Source organism: Peromyscus eremicus, chromosome 18, assembly GCF_949786415.1.
Source record: "Peromyscus eremicus chromosome 18, PerEre_H2_v1, whole genome shotgun sequence".
Taxonomy (NCBI): Eukaryota; Metazoa; Chordata; class Mammalia; order Rodentia; family Cricetidae; genus Peromyscus; species Peromyscus eremicus.
Genome location: NC_081434.1, coordinates 13,706,360 through 13,722,206, shown reverse-complemented (window position 1 = coordinate 13,722,206; position 15,847 = coordinate 13,706,360). Strand labels below are relative to the sequence as shown.

At 42.0% G+C, this 15,847-nt stretch overlaps 1 protein-coding gene across 1 annotated transcript in view; it reads right to left on the bottom strand.

The window, feature by feature from the left end:
- Positions 1 to 15,847, bottom strand: part of Lgr5 (leucine rich repeat containing G protein-coupled receptor 5) — a 134,952-nt gene that overhangs the window by 53,405 nt on the left and 65,700 nt on the right. The window contains exon 3 of the mRNA XM_059245658.1: positions 2,447 to 2,518. Coding sequence (XP_059101641.1) covers positions 2,447 to 2,518 — 72 coding nt within the window. The remainder of the gene's footprint in view (positions 1 to 2,446; positions 2,519 to 15,847) is intronic.

The window sequence follows — 15,847 nt, the reverse complement described above, 5'->3', positions numbered from 1 at the left end:
ATTGTTCTAATGCCACGACAGTTTAAGTTATTTAAACATCTGGGTTTTGTGGGGTGTAAGTCTCTAAGTCACCAATGCCAGTATTGAACACAGTTCCTGCAGGACTTTGCTGCTCTTGAACCCTCACCATTTGATAGGGGTCTAACAAAACTGTAAAGTCTGAACACTTCTCTCCTTATGTCTTTTCTTCAAGTCCTCATTATGTTTAGAAAAAAAAATCTATGTTGTTTTGACATGACACCTGAGCTGTATATAATGGGAATCTCTAGTCTGTAAGACAAATTGCTAAACAATCTTATTAATAAAAACCCAGAGCCAGATATTGGGGTGAAAGCCAAGAGATCAGGGAATAGGACAAGCCACAGCCAACCTCACCTCACCAACTCCTCAGCTTCCAGAGAGAGCTACTTCCTGTATAACCACGCCTATATGCCTTTCTGTTCTGCCATCTCACTTCCTCCCTTCACCTAGCTACATCACTTCCTGTCTGTCTGTACAGACCTCCAGACCTTTATGGTTAGTGCTGGGATAAAAGGCATGTGCCACCACGCCTGACTCTGTTCCCAGTGTGACCTTGAACTCACAGAGATCCGGGTGGATCTCTGCCTCCTAAATGCTAGGATTAAAGGCATGTGCTACCATTGCCTGACCTCTATGTTTAATACAGTGGCTAACTTTTTCCTCTGATCCTCAGATAAGCTTTATTAGGGTGCACAATATATTGGGGGCACAATACATCACCACATTAGAATTTCCTCCAAAGCTCTCCTTTAAATGCTGGCATATTAACCCCTTGGGGACTGCCTCTTCACCCCTGACCTTGGCCACCCATGCCCCTCTTGAGCACACTGTCCTGTCACTCAGCTGCCAGCTTACCTGGAGGGTTAATTTCAAGTTATACTTCCAGATTCAGCTTCTGTTGTTGTTTGTTGCTTTTTTTTTTTCTGCAGGAAAATCTCTTTCCTAGGAAGCCAAGGCTGAACCCTAGACTGGACTGAATGTTCCTAGCCTTTATAGTTGTACAGCTGATCACATCTCTAGATATGCTTTGTCCAAGAAGCAGAGGTGATATGCTTGTCTGTCTCAATCCCACAATCTGCCACTAGATTATAAAATCTTCAAGTTCGTGACTTATATTCATTGGCCTAGCAGGAATTTCTAGCAATAATTTGTTTAATGACTCTTTGGGCACCACAAGCATCAAGCTTTGTTGAATCCCTGACTTAGAAGACAGGAAACATCATTTGGTAGGGATGGATAAAAAGAGACTCTCAATGACAAATCCATCATTTGTTCCATTCATTTTTTTTTTTCTGGTGGAAAGAGTACATTTAGACAGTGAGTCTCAGAGATAGCCTATAGCCTCAGCTCATTTCCTGTTGCCGTAATATAACAAGAAAACCCAAGGATGGGAACTTTATTAAGCAAATAGGTTTATTTAGTTTACAGGCTGAAAGTCCAAGATCATTTATCCAGATTTTAGCATCATCTATCCAAAGTCTAGTGAGGGATGCAGGAATGGTAACATCACAATGAAGGAATTGACCCCAAAGCAATCATATGGTAAGACAGGAAACTGAAGGGATCCAGGGGCCAAGCTTGTTCTTTTTTATAATGATTTCTACTCTGGGGAATTAACCGGGTGAAAATTGTGTATAAACATACATTTAAAATCTTCCACTCCTTCTCCCCTACTCTCTCCCCTGTGTAGAACCCAGGGCTTTGGGTATAGTTGGCAAATGTTGTACCATTGAGCTACATCCCTAACCCAACATTTCATAATGAGCAGCTGTCTGCTTTACTAGGCCGTACGCCAGGCTTTCTGCATCTACTCATATACACAAACCTAACATGCTTGAGTGGGTCCTGACTTGGTAGATCATAAGGAAACAAATTTCAAAGCAAGTTTGAAGCTGTGATCTCATGATGGTGGCATCACAGTGAGTTATTCACTCAGGGACCAGAATCTTTTTTTTTTTTTTTTGGTTTTTCGAGACAGGGTTTCTCTGTGTAGCTTTGCGCCATTCCTGGGACTCACTTGGTAGCCCAGGCTGGCCTCGAACTCACAGAGATCCGCCTGGCTCTGCCTCCCGAGTGCTGGGATTAAAGGTGAGCACCACCACCGCCCGGCAGGGACCAGAATCTTTAGACACATGCTCCCCAGCTTCATGACATGGAGAAAAAAAATAACATTCTTGCATGTTCGAATAGGTAAGGGGGGTATGTAAAGGCCAACAACTTTAGATATAATGTTAGAGAAGGGGAGAGGAATTGTCACACACAGGTTATAGACAAGTGTAACAAGGATTTACGACACCAGGGAAGGCAGAGAGGGACTTAAATGAGTCACCTCAAAGATCCAAGTTACACCCTGTGTTTGCACACTCATTAGCGGTCATTTGACATGAAAATCAGAACGGTCTCCAACAACGCTTGGTTTACTTACAGAACTTTAAGACTGTGAAGGCCTGTGAATGCTCCCTTGGGAATGTGTGTCAAAGCATTTCCAGCAAGACGTCTGTGGGTTTCAGTGGAGAGGGGAGAGAGGGAGAGAGAGAAAAAGAATTAGCATAACCTTCTTCAAGTGGAATTCATTTCACTGTTGAAAATGCAATACAACTATGTTCAAACCACATAAGTAACTGTAAAGAACCTTGTTTTCTCATAGTTTGCAAACACTTTAAATTTCCAAAAACAGTGTTGGCAGAAGAGGTGCTTAAGAAAAAAATGAAATAAATTACTTTAAAATAAATGATTTCCTAGCTTATACTACATATGTATCTATTCCTGCCCTTTAATTTTTTTAAACAAAAACTACCACCACATAATAATTTGAAACAAACTTGTGATGTCAAAATGTGACATGTTTTACTTCCAACATTTATAACATGAAATAATCAAACAAGAATATTTTCAGTGTAATTAGATCAGGATATACTCATTCTTTTATTATTGGAAAATAAGAATGTATATTATCATGGTCACTTTTCCCCTAAACCACAAGAAAAGATAGAGAAGCTTAATTTAACATGCCTTAAATGAATAATACCTTAAATTGGGAGCACAGAGCTCAGAGTGGAATATGCTAACGTAAGTGACTTCATGGCAAGTTTTGACATCATTTCCGAGTAACATTTGAAAAGTTATCTTTACAATATTTTTTATTGAGAAAAATATGCAAAAAGCCCAATGAAGTATGTGGCTCCAATGTTTGATTTTGTACCAATTCAGCAGCCACATCAGAGCCATAGCCTGAGATGTATGTGATATTATCTATCAAGCAGAAAAACTTAGGACAACAGAGTCTCCCAAGGACTTCATCACATCCAAGGGCCAGAACACTTCTAAGCCAAGACAGTCCTGTCCTTTAGTGATGAAGATGTAGGTTAGGGCTAAGGGTAGAGCTGGTCTACTTGACTAGAACCCTTTTCCTGAAGGATCTGATGGCCTCAAATACATCCTCTTGATATTGTGTTCAAAGGGGGAGACAATTCAGTCACAGAGAGCTAAAGCCTTGACTGAAATAAACCAGTCACCATACAACTTTCCCTTGCTAAGCCCATACCACTGACATTAGATCACACATATTTAAATAAATAATGCAATTTATCTTATGAATAGAACTAAATGATATTAGGATTAAGAGTCTCTGAGAAGTTGAAGAGATGGCTCAGTGGTTAGGTGACTTGTTGCTCTTCTAGAAGACCCGAGTTCAGTACCCAGCACCCACATGGATGCCTCATGACTGCCAATAGCTGCAGGAGACTGATGCCCTCTCCTGGCCTCCTCTGGTACTGGCATGCATGTCACACACACACACACACACACACACACACACACACACACACACACACGCATACACACCCCAATACAAAATAAAAGACATTTGAAGCCAGCTGTGATGGTTCAGGCATACAATACTACTATTTTGGAGGCAAAGGCAGGAGGATCTCAAGTTTGCGTCCAGCCTGGACTAAACAAGACCCTGTCTCAAGCCCAAAACCAAGAAAACAGCAATAATCACACCAACACAGAAATAACAACAAGAAAAAAAACCCGACAAGCATTTGTCCAATTGAAATTATATATGCCACAATATTTGTAATCCTGATTTTAAGAAGGAATTTACCCCCCCCCCCTTTCTGGTTTTTTCAAGACAGGGTTTCTCTGTGTAACTTTGTGCTTTTCCTGGAACTCACTCTGTAGCCCAGGCTGGCCTCGAACTCACAGAGATCCACCTGCCTCTGCCTCCCGAGTGCTGGGAATAAATGCGTGCACCCAGCAAGAAGGAATTTAATAACACAAGGGGCTTCTTAAAGGAGCTTTGCCTATCTTTTTCTGTGTACTAATTTGCTTTCAACTGTTAAGTCAGTAGACATCCCTGTGCTTCTTCACTTCAGTAACAATATGAAAAGTTTAGACAAGATGCCATCTCAGGACCCTTCCAGGCCCCTGACGCCACTATTTTGTGTTGTGGTGGTTTGTGCCTCTCTTTCTTCCCTTGACAGATGTAATCTGTAATCCCTTCATAGCTTGCATTCTGTACTCCTTCCCTCATGGTCTAAGGAAGTGTTTTTCAAACAGTAAATACATGTTTTAGGCTCTCATTCTGAAATTAATAGTTAAAATGCAGAATAAAAAAGAGAGTGGATAAATGTTGTTTTGTACCAAATATACTTATGGAAAGGATTAAGTGAAGAAATGTTTCTTTTTAAATACGCACAGTGAAAAAAAAATTGAAATCCACTAACCTAACCATGGCAGGAAATCAGAAAATATGTGTTAATTATATGTAATTCAGCTTAATATTTGACCAAGGTGATTCCAAAGGGTTTAAAATTTTTCCTATAAAATTGTTTTATAAGAAACCTTGTGATCTTCCTCTGCCTCACCCCCCAATTCATTCCCTCCTTGCTCTGTGTTCATTGATGATCTTTGTGTGGGCAGCTCGGGCCATATTAGTGACTCATTAAAAACTCTTACCTGTTTTCATACCTGGAGGAAACAAGCCCTCGGCTGGCTCCACAAATCCCTTTATCCCGAAGCTGAGCTAGACCACGAGGCTAGCCATCATGTTTATCCCTTTGCTTCATCTAGAATCATCTTTTGTCTGCTCCCTTCTGTCTCTCCAAGCCATCTCTTTTCTGAGACTTCTAATTTCTCTATCGGAACTCCTTTGGTAGTAGTCTGTGCCTGGATGATGGGTTATAGGATCTACTTTGTACTGTGCCTGCCATATAAGCCATAAACCTGGGGCTTGGTTTTGTACCTGTTCTAGGACCCTCAAATAATGTTGCAGGCATAGTGAATTGCCCAAACTGCATTTAACTAATCAGTTTAAATAAAGACCAATAACTGTCCCCCAGTATTCCTTCCTTTCAGGGTAATTTCCCCTACATAGAGTTTAGAGTTTAACTGTACACATGGACACTTACCTAGAGTCTCATTTTTGTAGCCTTTTTTTTTTTTGCATCTTCCTGCACTAACATGACTAAGTCAGACTATGTAAAAATGCTACATGCAACTTCTCCATCACCTCCGAAAAGGAGGTTGCCTGTTCCCAACTTCCTCTATTTCCCCTTTCCTGCAGATGTGTCTGGTGAAACAGTATCACGGGCTCGAATGTGAAGACCATTCCATGAAAGGAGAAATGAGAAGAATACAAAAGAGAGAAGTGGACTGGAGAAGGCTCGGTAGGTAAAGTGATTGACATAGGAGTGTGGGGACCTAAGTTTAATCCCCAGGGGTCGCTTAAAGCCAGGGGCAGTAGTGCACGTCTGTAATGCCAGTAGCAGGGAGACAGAGACAAGAGACTCCCTGAAGCTTGATTCATCAGCAAATAGTAAAGAGACCCCGTCTCAAACAAGACGACACCAGAGGTTGTTTCCCGCCTTCCACACACAAGCACTGCTACGTGCATGTGCCTACACTCACTCACGTGAATGCACCCTCCCCACCCAAAGGAAGGAAATGACCTACGTCCCCCAGATGACTTTGTGGAGTTGTGGACCCAAACTGTCCCACAGCCTTGCAGTCGCTTTTGGATGAATAAGTGGATCCGTATGGACCTGGGTTATCTTCTGCAAACAAGCGGATGATTGAAGGCTTATTTAGCTGGCAAGGAAATATCACACCTGCCTGCACGCTGGCCTCAGGGAGTCAGGTTCCCAAAGCTGTTCCAGTCGTCCACACTCACTGTCTTCGCTTTCTCTCCCTATCACCTCTACACTGTTAACTTGCAGTCGGCACACCTGAGCTAGCACAGCGCCCTGTTCGGGCTTCTGCGCTCCTAACAGCCATTTGGAGTTGAGGGGAAAAAAAAATGCCTTTTATCATTCTTCCATACTAGTTTTTTGTAGCCAGCAAGCATTTCTCGGGGGTTTGTCCTGTCCGGGGACTGCTTTGGTGACGCGGTAGTGAATATGAGACTCATAAAGGTCCCAAACTCAACTGACTTCACATTCTAATGTGAGGGGAAAGTCATTGGGCCCAATAACAAACAGCACAGCGTGATTATTCTCTGAGGGAAGAAGAGCAGTCGTAAGGAGACAAGGAACTGAGGGCTGTGGTCATGGAGGGTGATTATTTTAGACACAGTGGAATAGGAGAGCCTTTCTGCTCTGAGGGCATTTCAACAGAGGTCTGAGCCATACTGTGAAGATTAGAATGGCGTATACCTGGTGTGGTCTAGAGTCTTCTAGAGGGTGAGTACGGAGAATGGCCAAGCAGGAGAATGCCAGGGAGTGGGACAGGACGCTGCCCAGGGCTACTGCTTCAGTGGCTTTGGAGGACCATCGAGTCAAAGAGTGGTGTGAACAGACCTGTATTTTGAATGGATACTTCTTGTGGGACTATCTTAAAAGGCTAAGAGTGAAAAGCATAGGCACAGTTAGAACATTCTGGAGCTGGTGTAGCCAACAGCGGAGGTGGCCGGACTTGGCGTAGAAGAAAAAAAGAAACCTACACTGTTACTATGAATCCATCAGTAAAATCAAGGTGTAAAGTATGTGGTTAAACCAGGAAAAGTGGTGGTGGCGCATGCCTTTAATCCCAGCACTCGGGAGGCAGAGCCAGGCGGATCTCTGTGAGTTCGAGGCCAACCTGGTCCACAGAGGGAGATCCAGGACAGGCACCAAAACTACACAGAGAAACCCCGTCTTGAAAAAAAAACAAAACAAAACAAAAAACAAATAAAAACCAGGAAAAGCCACATTCTGTCGTGATGAGTAGATGGGCACTGCCCACTTGTACTTGATTAGCGATCCAAAGTAATTCTGAACAAGAGTATGCATCTATATGTAATGAGATGCATAGGACACTAAAGAGTTAGTTATTGAATCAAGGTACCCAGAGCTGCTTGGCCACCACAAATGGCTTCACTGACCAGACTGAACTGATCAGCAACTGTCACTTTAGTCAGAATGTACCCCTCTCTATTCACAGCCAGGTCTTCAGTAGAGTTGTGGATTTTTGAATACAGTTTGCAGCATTGTGCTTACTAATTCTGGTCCTATTTTATTGTTAGGTAGGTTGACGGACTTTTGAGACATTGACTTTAGATATGAAAAAAAAATTAAAAAGTTGTATTCTAACCCAGCCACAAACCCTTTGATCCACAATGGTGTCCTGCTTGCATGATAGATACACTTGGGCAATAGTAGCATAAATGTTGTGGGAGCAACCAACCACTATCTGGTTGTGCTGAAGGCCCACTCCAGGAGATAGAACTCATGCCTAACACTGTTCAGGTTGCCAAGAACCTGATACAAGATAGCCCATGGACCTAGGGGAAAACCAAATACTATTATTTTGCTAAAGGAACACAACAATAAAATGACTCCCAATGACATTCTGCAACACCCATAGGCCAGTGCCTCACTCATCCAGCATCAGAGAAGCTTTCACCTGTAGTAGATGAGAACTAATACATAGACCCACAACTGGACCATGTGCAGAGCGTGAGAGACCTGGAAAAACACTCAGTTCTAAATGGGATGTCTTCATCCAGCCTCTTCCCTCAGGACTCAGGGAACTATGAGGAAGAGGAGGTGGAAAGATTGGAAGAGCCAGAGGGGATGGAGCACACCAAAGAAACAAGGTCTTCAAAACATAGCAGAATTGGCACACATATGAACTCACAGAGACTGAGGCGGCATGCACAGGGCCAAGCCAGATGGGGTCCCAGCACTGAGAAGAGAACTGAACACGAATCCCTGTCCCCCATAACCCAGAACCTATTTCCAATTGACAACTGCTTGTAAAGGGAAAAATAATTTTCTCCCATGGAGTCTCACTGGGTATACGATCCACACTTAAGCGGGGGCCTATACCCAGTTTTGGATGGCCAACACAAAATGAACTCGGTGGTATTTTTGGAGATGTTTTGTCTCATAATGTTTTGTTTGGCAATTTTTTAACTTTACTTGCTTTTTGCTTATCTATTATGGCTTCCAATTTTGCATTGCATTTTTATGTTCTCTCTCTCTCTCTCTCTCTCTCTCTCTCTCTCTCTCTCTCTCTCTCTGTGTGTGTGTGTGTGTGCAAATGTATGTTTCTTGGTGCTTTGATTTCGTCTGTTTGCTTCATTTTATTTTATTTTTATTTTTGCTCATTTTTTTTGGAGAGAGAGGGAGAGATGGGTGGGGTGGTGGAGAGGATCTGGGAGGAATAAGGCAGGGAAAACTGTGATCAGATTATAATATATGAAAAAATTTTTAAAAAGATGTATTCTAGTCAGCTGAACTTACCAGGGTAAATATCTTTGGGTTGTGTTTCCTGAAACATCACATAATTTTCTTCTTCTCTCTCTAGAGATTTCAAATGCCTCAGAGTCCGTATTGAGAACTAATCTCTGAGCAACTGACCTGTGTTTTTGGGGCAGTCTGTCCTAAAACAGAGAAATTTATGATGAGCTGCTAGCTGTTTTCTGGGCTAGCTTGAAGGCAGGTCTGTCTTATTGACAAAAAAAATAATAATAATAATTTAAATGAATAATTCTTTTTTTTTTTGTTCTTTATCCTGTATGTGTGTGGATGATTTCAGTAACTTGAAAACCTAAATACGTCTAAACTACAGGGGAAACCCCCTCGAACTGTGTGTCCACAGTGCATAGTAGTGAGGACCACATGCAAATCCTTCCTTCCCTGTGAGGATTGCACTATGATTCCCAGAGACCCACAAGCCATTGTGCTGAAAGTTGGTCTTTAAAACTGTGTCCCGGGGATTACTATTTTATGATTTAAAAAAAAAATCTCTTTCATCATTTCTGCTTCTAAAATAAGACAGAACTTAAAAAGAAAAATTTTCGTATCTTTTACTATGATATAAAAATAATCCCGAATGACACTGTGTCATGTATAAATGTGCATCATTCCAACATTACATGTTTTCTTTATTTAACTTCCACAGAAAGAAAGAGAGAACGCTAAATAGCAAATCTATTGGTACCCTGCTCTTCTGCCAAATAAAGATGATTTGCTGTTGGAATAACAACATCATTGAGAATGCATAAATATCTTTGAGTCTCTAAAATAACTTGAAAATTTAGAGTCATAGGGATCTTTTGTACTGGGGGTGCTTTCAGTTTGTAAAAGGGCAGTTGGATTTTTTTTTTTTTCCTGCCCTGTACATTGGCCTAGAGAGACAGGGAACGTTCTGAATCTCGCACGGGCTGAGTTCTGAGGGTGGACGAGGGTATTTGACTCTGCACTCTGCTTGGTCCCTCTGGAAATGTCTGTGCTTCGAACCAGTGCTGGGGATGGGCCCACTGAACCACACACAGTGTTTTGAGAGTTAAGCAAGGAAGATGCCTGGCTCTTCCGTGAACTTCTTGACTTCTACTAATTTCGTCATCTTCTTCTCCTTTCCCTTTTTGGTTGTTTTTCTTCCCATTAACTTGCTGTGAAAACACTTTCTTTAAAAATCACTTTACTTTTTTGGCCTCAATTCTCTTATTAAGGGGCAGGGAGGGGGAGGGGGGAGGGGGAAGGGGAGGAGAAAGGAAAAGAAAACTGTATTCTTCCATGAGGGTCTTTTTAAGTGAGGCTCTCCCTGCCTGGCCTGGACCGTTTGATGTAGACCACGCCGGCCTCACACTTGCTAGAATCTTCTTGCCTCTGCCTCCCTAGAGCTGGGATCACATGTATGTGCCACCACACCTGGAAATGAATGTATTTTTCTACCTTAGAATTGTTTTATATTAGGTGTTCGTTTCTAGTCTGTTCTAATTAATTTCTCTCTCCTTCTTGTTTATTGTAAGATATTTTGATCACAACGTGTCACTACTTAACATTTTAGAAAGCACTTTTCCCATACTTTAATTCAGGTTGGCAAGGGTTCCACACATCCACATTTTGTATATGAGGAAACTGAACCCCAGAGAGGTTTTATGTAGAGTAGAAAATGCTGTCTCCACTTTACAGTGTCACATGCAATATTATATCTGGTGCTTTCTGTGGCACATGGAAGTTATACCCCAGCCAGGCAACTTAAACAATCAGAGCTGAATGAACATGACAATTCTTGTGACTTAAAAGGAAGACATTTTAACTAAGAAAAGTTTTGCTGGTTCATAGAAATTAATTTTCCACTTTTAAAATCATATGAGACCTAGAGGGCATATAACCCTATAAATAAATCCTACTTCACTCTAGAAATTGGATGAATACGGACATCAGGGTTAAATAGCTTCCCCATCCTGAATGTCTGGATGACTTGTAACTATCTCCTGTTCTCTGGTACCATTTCCTCCTTTGTGCTTTTTCCTATACTGGTGGTCGTAGTTCTTTACTACTTCTGATTTTATTTTTATTCCTCTGGGCCATCCCTTACCTGACTAATGACTGTCCAAGTATCATTTAAGTGTGAAATTCCTGCAGATGCTTCTGGGTGCATCTTTGGTAACATTTCTGCAGACAACTCAGCCGTCTTACTTATGAAGATGGCAACACTGTCTCCATTGATTTTCTTGCCAGTAAAGAATAAAATGTCTTCCCAAGTATGCCTTAATAAATCATGATGCTTAAAAGCGGTGATAGCCGCTCTACCAGTTCCCCCAACTCAATCAGCTAAGCACATTCAGTTGGTCAAAACCAGCCCCAAAGAGCTAAGGACCATGTGTTCACAAACTGTGAATTTACTTTCATTCTTAGGGAGGATAAAGAATATTCAGATCTCAGGGTTCAAGGGCAAAGAACTGTCGAAGGCTAAGACCTCTGGACTGAAGAGGTGAGCCCAGGACAACTGGGAGGTCTTTAATGAGCATAAAGACCCATGTTTTCTTAACCACGGACCAATGGAGTTCAGCGTCAACTCCTCTGTGGAAGCTACCTTAATCACCTCAGTCCACAGATAGGTTCCCCACAGTCCTGCCTGTGGAACTTCCTCTTCTGCCCTTTTATGTGTAGTCTATCTGATTAGATGACAGACTCTTAAGGTCAAGAATCGTACTGCCTGCACAGAACCGGGAACTCAAAGGTATTTATTACAAACCAACCAACCAACCAACCAACCAACCTAACAAGGTAACTGATCTTGTTTCTAAACATAACCCGCTATAGTTACTTCATATCTGGCACAGTGGTTCCAAGATAGTTAGCTAGTCTGTAGCCAGATTAGAAACAAGTGAAGGAGATTCCCCTTGTATTACAAATAACATTGAAATCCAGGAATCAAGAATCCTTCCAGTAAGCTGCAGACAATGCACTGTGGACTTGTAAGGAGTAGCTACCATTGTTTTTTTTTTTTTTTTTACTAAGTAATTCACAAGGGCTAGGCATTGATGGGACTATTTAATTATAATTAGACAAAAGACACCATTTATCTACCTTTACAGATGGCAAAGTGGGCCTAAGAGTTTAGATCATGCCAATGCGGGTCAAAAGAACATAAGAAAGAGCTTCCTGGGAATGTGGTTATGGATTATTCTGGTTTTGAACATATTAATGTACTGAGAGAACAGTAGATGGATGTGGTGCTAGTTGGGGTTATCACAGCGTGACTTAAGCTTAGCAGAATCCCCATCACCTGGGAATTTCCTATACACACATTCTTGATTTTTCTCATCCCACCGTCCATGTATCTGAAGAACTTCTGTGATGGGGCCCAGAAATGTGTGAAGAACTCTGTAATTCTGATGTCACTAGAAACCCCGACCCACAGTAGTAGTCTTCAATCTCACTGGGCATCCGAATCACCTGGAGAGCATGTTAAAGGCAATTTCCTGAGCTCAGTCTCCAAAGTTTCTGGTTTACTGGTCGGGGAGGGCACATGATTTTGCATTTCCCCAAAGCACAAAGAATATATTTAGGGGAGGATTAAATATGTGATGGTTCAAATGCCACTGTCCAGGGAGCACATACTGAGAACCATACTGAGACTCTGTCAATCAAAACCAAAACCAAAAGAATCTGGCCAAGTAATTCGGGTGTCAAATGTACATAAGGAATATTCTTGAACCCATCCCCTCCCCATTTTATTGGTCTCCTAATGGGTCTCCTTGCTTCCATAATTCTTTACTGCATTTCCACACAGAAATCAGATACATCTTTTAAAATAAAATCATATTGTTTCACTAGCTGCATGCATGTATCCCTCCTTCCAATGGCTTCTCACTACTCGTACTGAATTCTACACATGGCCTGACGGGCCGTGCAGGATCTGGCCTTTGCTCCTTTAGTCTCACACCTCATGGCTATGATCTGTCCTTCTCCCACAGACACATTGCTATCTCAGGGTCTCGGCTTTCCGTGCTCCTCAAGCTGAAATGCTCTTTTTTAGCTGTAGGACCAACTCCCCCTGCCCACCTCCTGATGTTAGCTTAGATATCACCTTTCTCTTTCTAGATTTACTTATTCATTTTTAAAATTAAATTTTAATCTCATTGTTCCCCCACTCACTTTCTCCTTCCAATCTCTCTCATATTTCCCCATCTCTCTCTCAAATTCTTTTTTTTTTTTTTGTTATTGCTCTGTATATAGTCACAGAGATGTATAAATACCCTGCGGATTCCATTTGGCGTTGCTTGTACGTCTATGATTTCAGGGATGACCACGTGGTATTAGGTGACAATTAAGGGGCTCATCCCTATTGAGGATTCCCCTGATCTCATTCTTTAGTTGCCTACAGTGGTTTTCTAGGGCTGGGGCCTTTGAGATTTCCCCTTCCATGTATTTTTATTTTCTGTGTATGAGTGTTTTGCCTGCAATGTATGTAAGTGTACCCCGTGTATGCAGAGCCCATGGAGGCCAGAAGAGGGTGCCAGATCACCTGGAACTGGAGGTACAGGTAGATGTGACCCTTCATGTGGGTGCTGGCAACCAAACCCAAGTCCTCTGCAAGAGCAGGCAATGCTCTTGAGGGCCGGGCATTTGCCTGCCCTAGAAGTCACCTCCTTCCAGAGACTTTCTTTACCACCCCTCGCTACTTTTTATCTAAATAATGTATGCGGTCTTCACTGTCCTTGTCACAGTTAGTGAGTTATCAGTCTCCCCTGCTCAATTTAAATTTCTCAATTTAAATTTCTTAAATATTCAAGACTTGAATAGCTCATAGCAAGTCTAATGTCTCCCACTGTGGCTCCCAGAAGCTACTCCCCCTCCCAACACACACATACTCCACATGTTGAATGGTGGATGTAAAAAGCACCAAGGAAAGAAATGACAAAATTAAATAGAGAAATTAGGGTGGACATCTATATTTCGTGGGAGCTGGGGATGGAGGATAAAGAATGTTATAGCAATACAGAAGCAGAGGCAGCGGGAAAACTTTTTAAGCAGTGTTCTAATTGCCAACAATATACATGCAATGTAAGATATCTAAGTGTGTATCTCTAGCTAGATGGGTTTGGGTTCTAGGTGGTAGAACTTAAAGACAATTATCAGCTCTATGTACACAAAGGACTGAGATAAGGCCTTTCAAAGGGCAGGACGATTGTTCATACGCATGGTGTTATTTTCACTTACAAGCAAAACTTAACATATATTATGGTTTACTACAGTTCTTCTTTAAAAAAAAAAAAAATCTCAGCCGGGCGGTGGTGGCGCACGCCTTTAATCCCAGCACTCGGGAGGCAGAGCCAGGCGGATCTCTGTGAGTTCGAGGCCAGCCTGGGCTACCAAGTGAGTCCCAGGAAAGGCGCAAAGCTACACAGAGAAACCCTGTCTCGAAAAACCGAAAAAAAAAAAAAAAAAAAAAAAAAAATCTCAAAAGACAGGCAGGACAGTTCTCACCATTTCAGTAACGTGGTGAGGGGGTAAAAACAGCAAGAGTGGATTAGACTTCAGAATGCTTGGTGGTATCTCTCATTCCAAATTTCATCTGTAATAATAGAGATCTACTATTTATGTAGAGGTTCTTCAAAGCCAACCATAATACGAGCAAACCGTTCCAAGGAACAATGGTAACTTAAAAGCAGACCTCCCTAGAGCCGCTCATGTTTCTCTGTGAGTTGACTATTCAATTCCAATAGCACTAAAATCTGGGAAGATTTTAAGATGCAAGCTGGAAATAACAACTTAAGAATATTTAAAATGGAAACAACTGCCTGGTGTAATCAGAATTCCAATCTAAGTTTACTCGAACTTGTGGATGCCAGCGACAGACACCATCTGCCATTAGCTCCTGAGGTCTGAGCCATGCTTTGAAGGCCAAATGCGGCAGAATCTTTTGTTTGCCCACAAGGGAAGAACATTAAGTCCTTAGCAGAACGGAGTGAGCGGAGCTGGAGGAAGAAATGTTGAAGCCAAGTGCAGTGATTGCTCAGGCTGTTAAAATTTGGTAAAGAGCAATCTCCCATCACTGCCCATATCTTATTAAAGCAGGAAGAAAGCTTCTCCTCCACCAAACCCAGGTCCCTGGGTCTCCTGCAAGGTCGGGCTTACAAGTCAAGAACGGAAGAGCTAAAACGATGTTTGTATTGCATGACAACTCAAAACATAAGCTGTAGATTGCTCAAGTCCTTTCAACTTCATGTCATTTGGTGCTCAGGGACATCCTGGAAGATGGGTGGAGTGGCTTTCGGCACTATCACCTAAGGCCTGATGACGTTCAATGCCAGCAACTGGCCCAGCCAGGTCAGGGTGTCCTGGGCTTCTGCATGTAGGTACTGTGTACCTCTCTCCAGGAAACAGACTCCATACATTCAGAAAAAGGCTCTTCATTTATCCCCCTCTTTTTAGCACTAACATATCACCATGAGCAGAGTGACTGGCCTGTGCATACTGAGTCACTAGAATAAATCAGCAAATGAAGACCTGAATGTGTCAGAGCGTGTAGCATCATCAATATCCCTGGATGTCAAGAATGAGAGAGGGAGATCATTTCCCATGATAGCATGTATTTTTTTTTTTTTTTCTGAAATATTTGCCCTGGAGAGAGACTTTACCTAGAGGTACACTTAAAAAACATTAACTCCATAAGTATCTACAGTTACATGTCCTCATTCAATTTTCAACTGTGGTACCTTTGTTACGCTTTAGCGATGGATGAGGGGTGAACCCCAGCTGTCTGCATTGCGAACGGTCTATAACACTTAAATGAAGTAAACTAGAGAAACGATGTATTGGACAGTTACAGCAAAGGGGAAGGGTGGTGATGTGGCTTCGTTAGCAGTGGGTTTTAAAGACTTTTGTGATGGGACTTTCTTGTTGATGCTACCTACAGTAATCTATTTGGTTATAAAGAGCTGAGTGGAAGACAGCTACTTTGTCAATTTCTCTGTCACAAAGCTACTCACATACTGATTTCTAAACACCCCTGTCAGCCTGCATGGATGGCAACTTATGTGCTCAAGGAAGACACTTTATAAACCATGGTGTTAAGTATGTATTTTTATGTGTAATGTTATTAA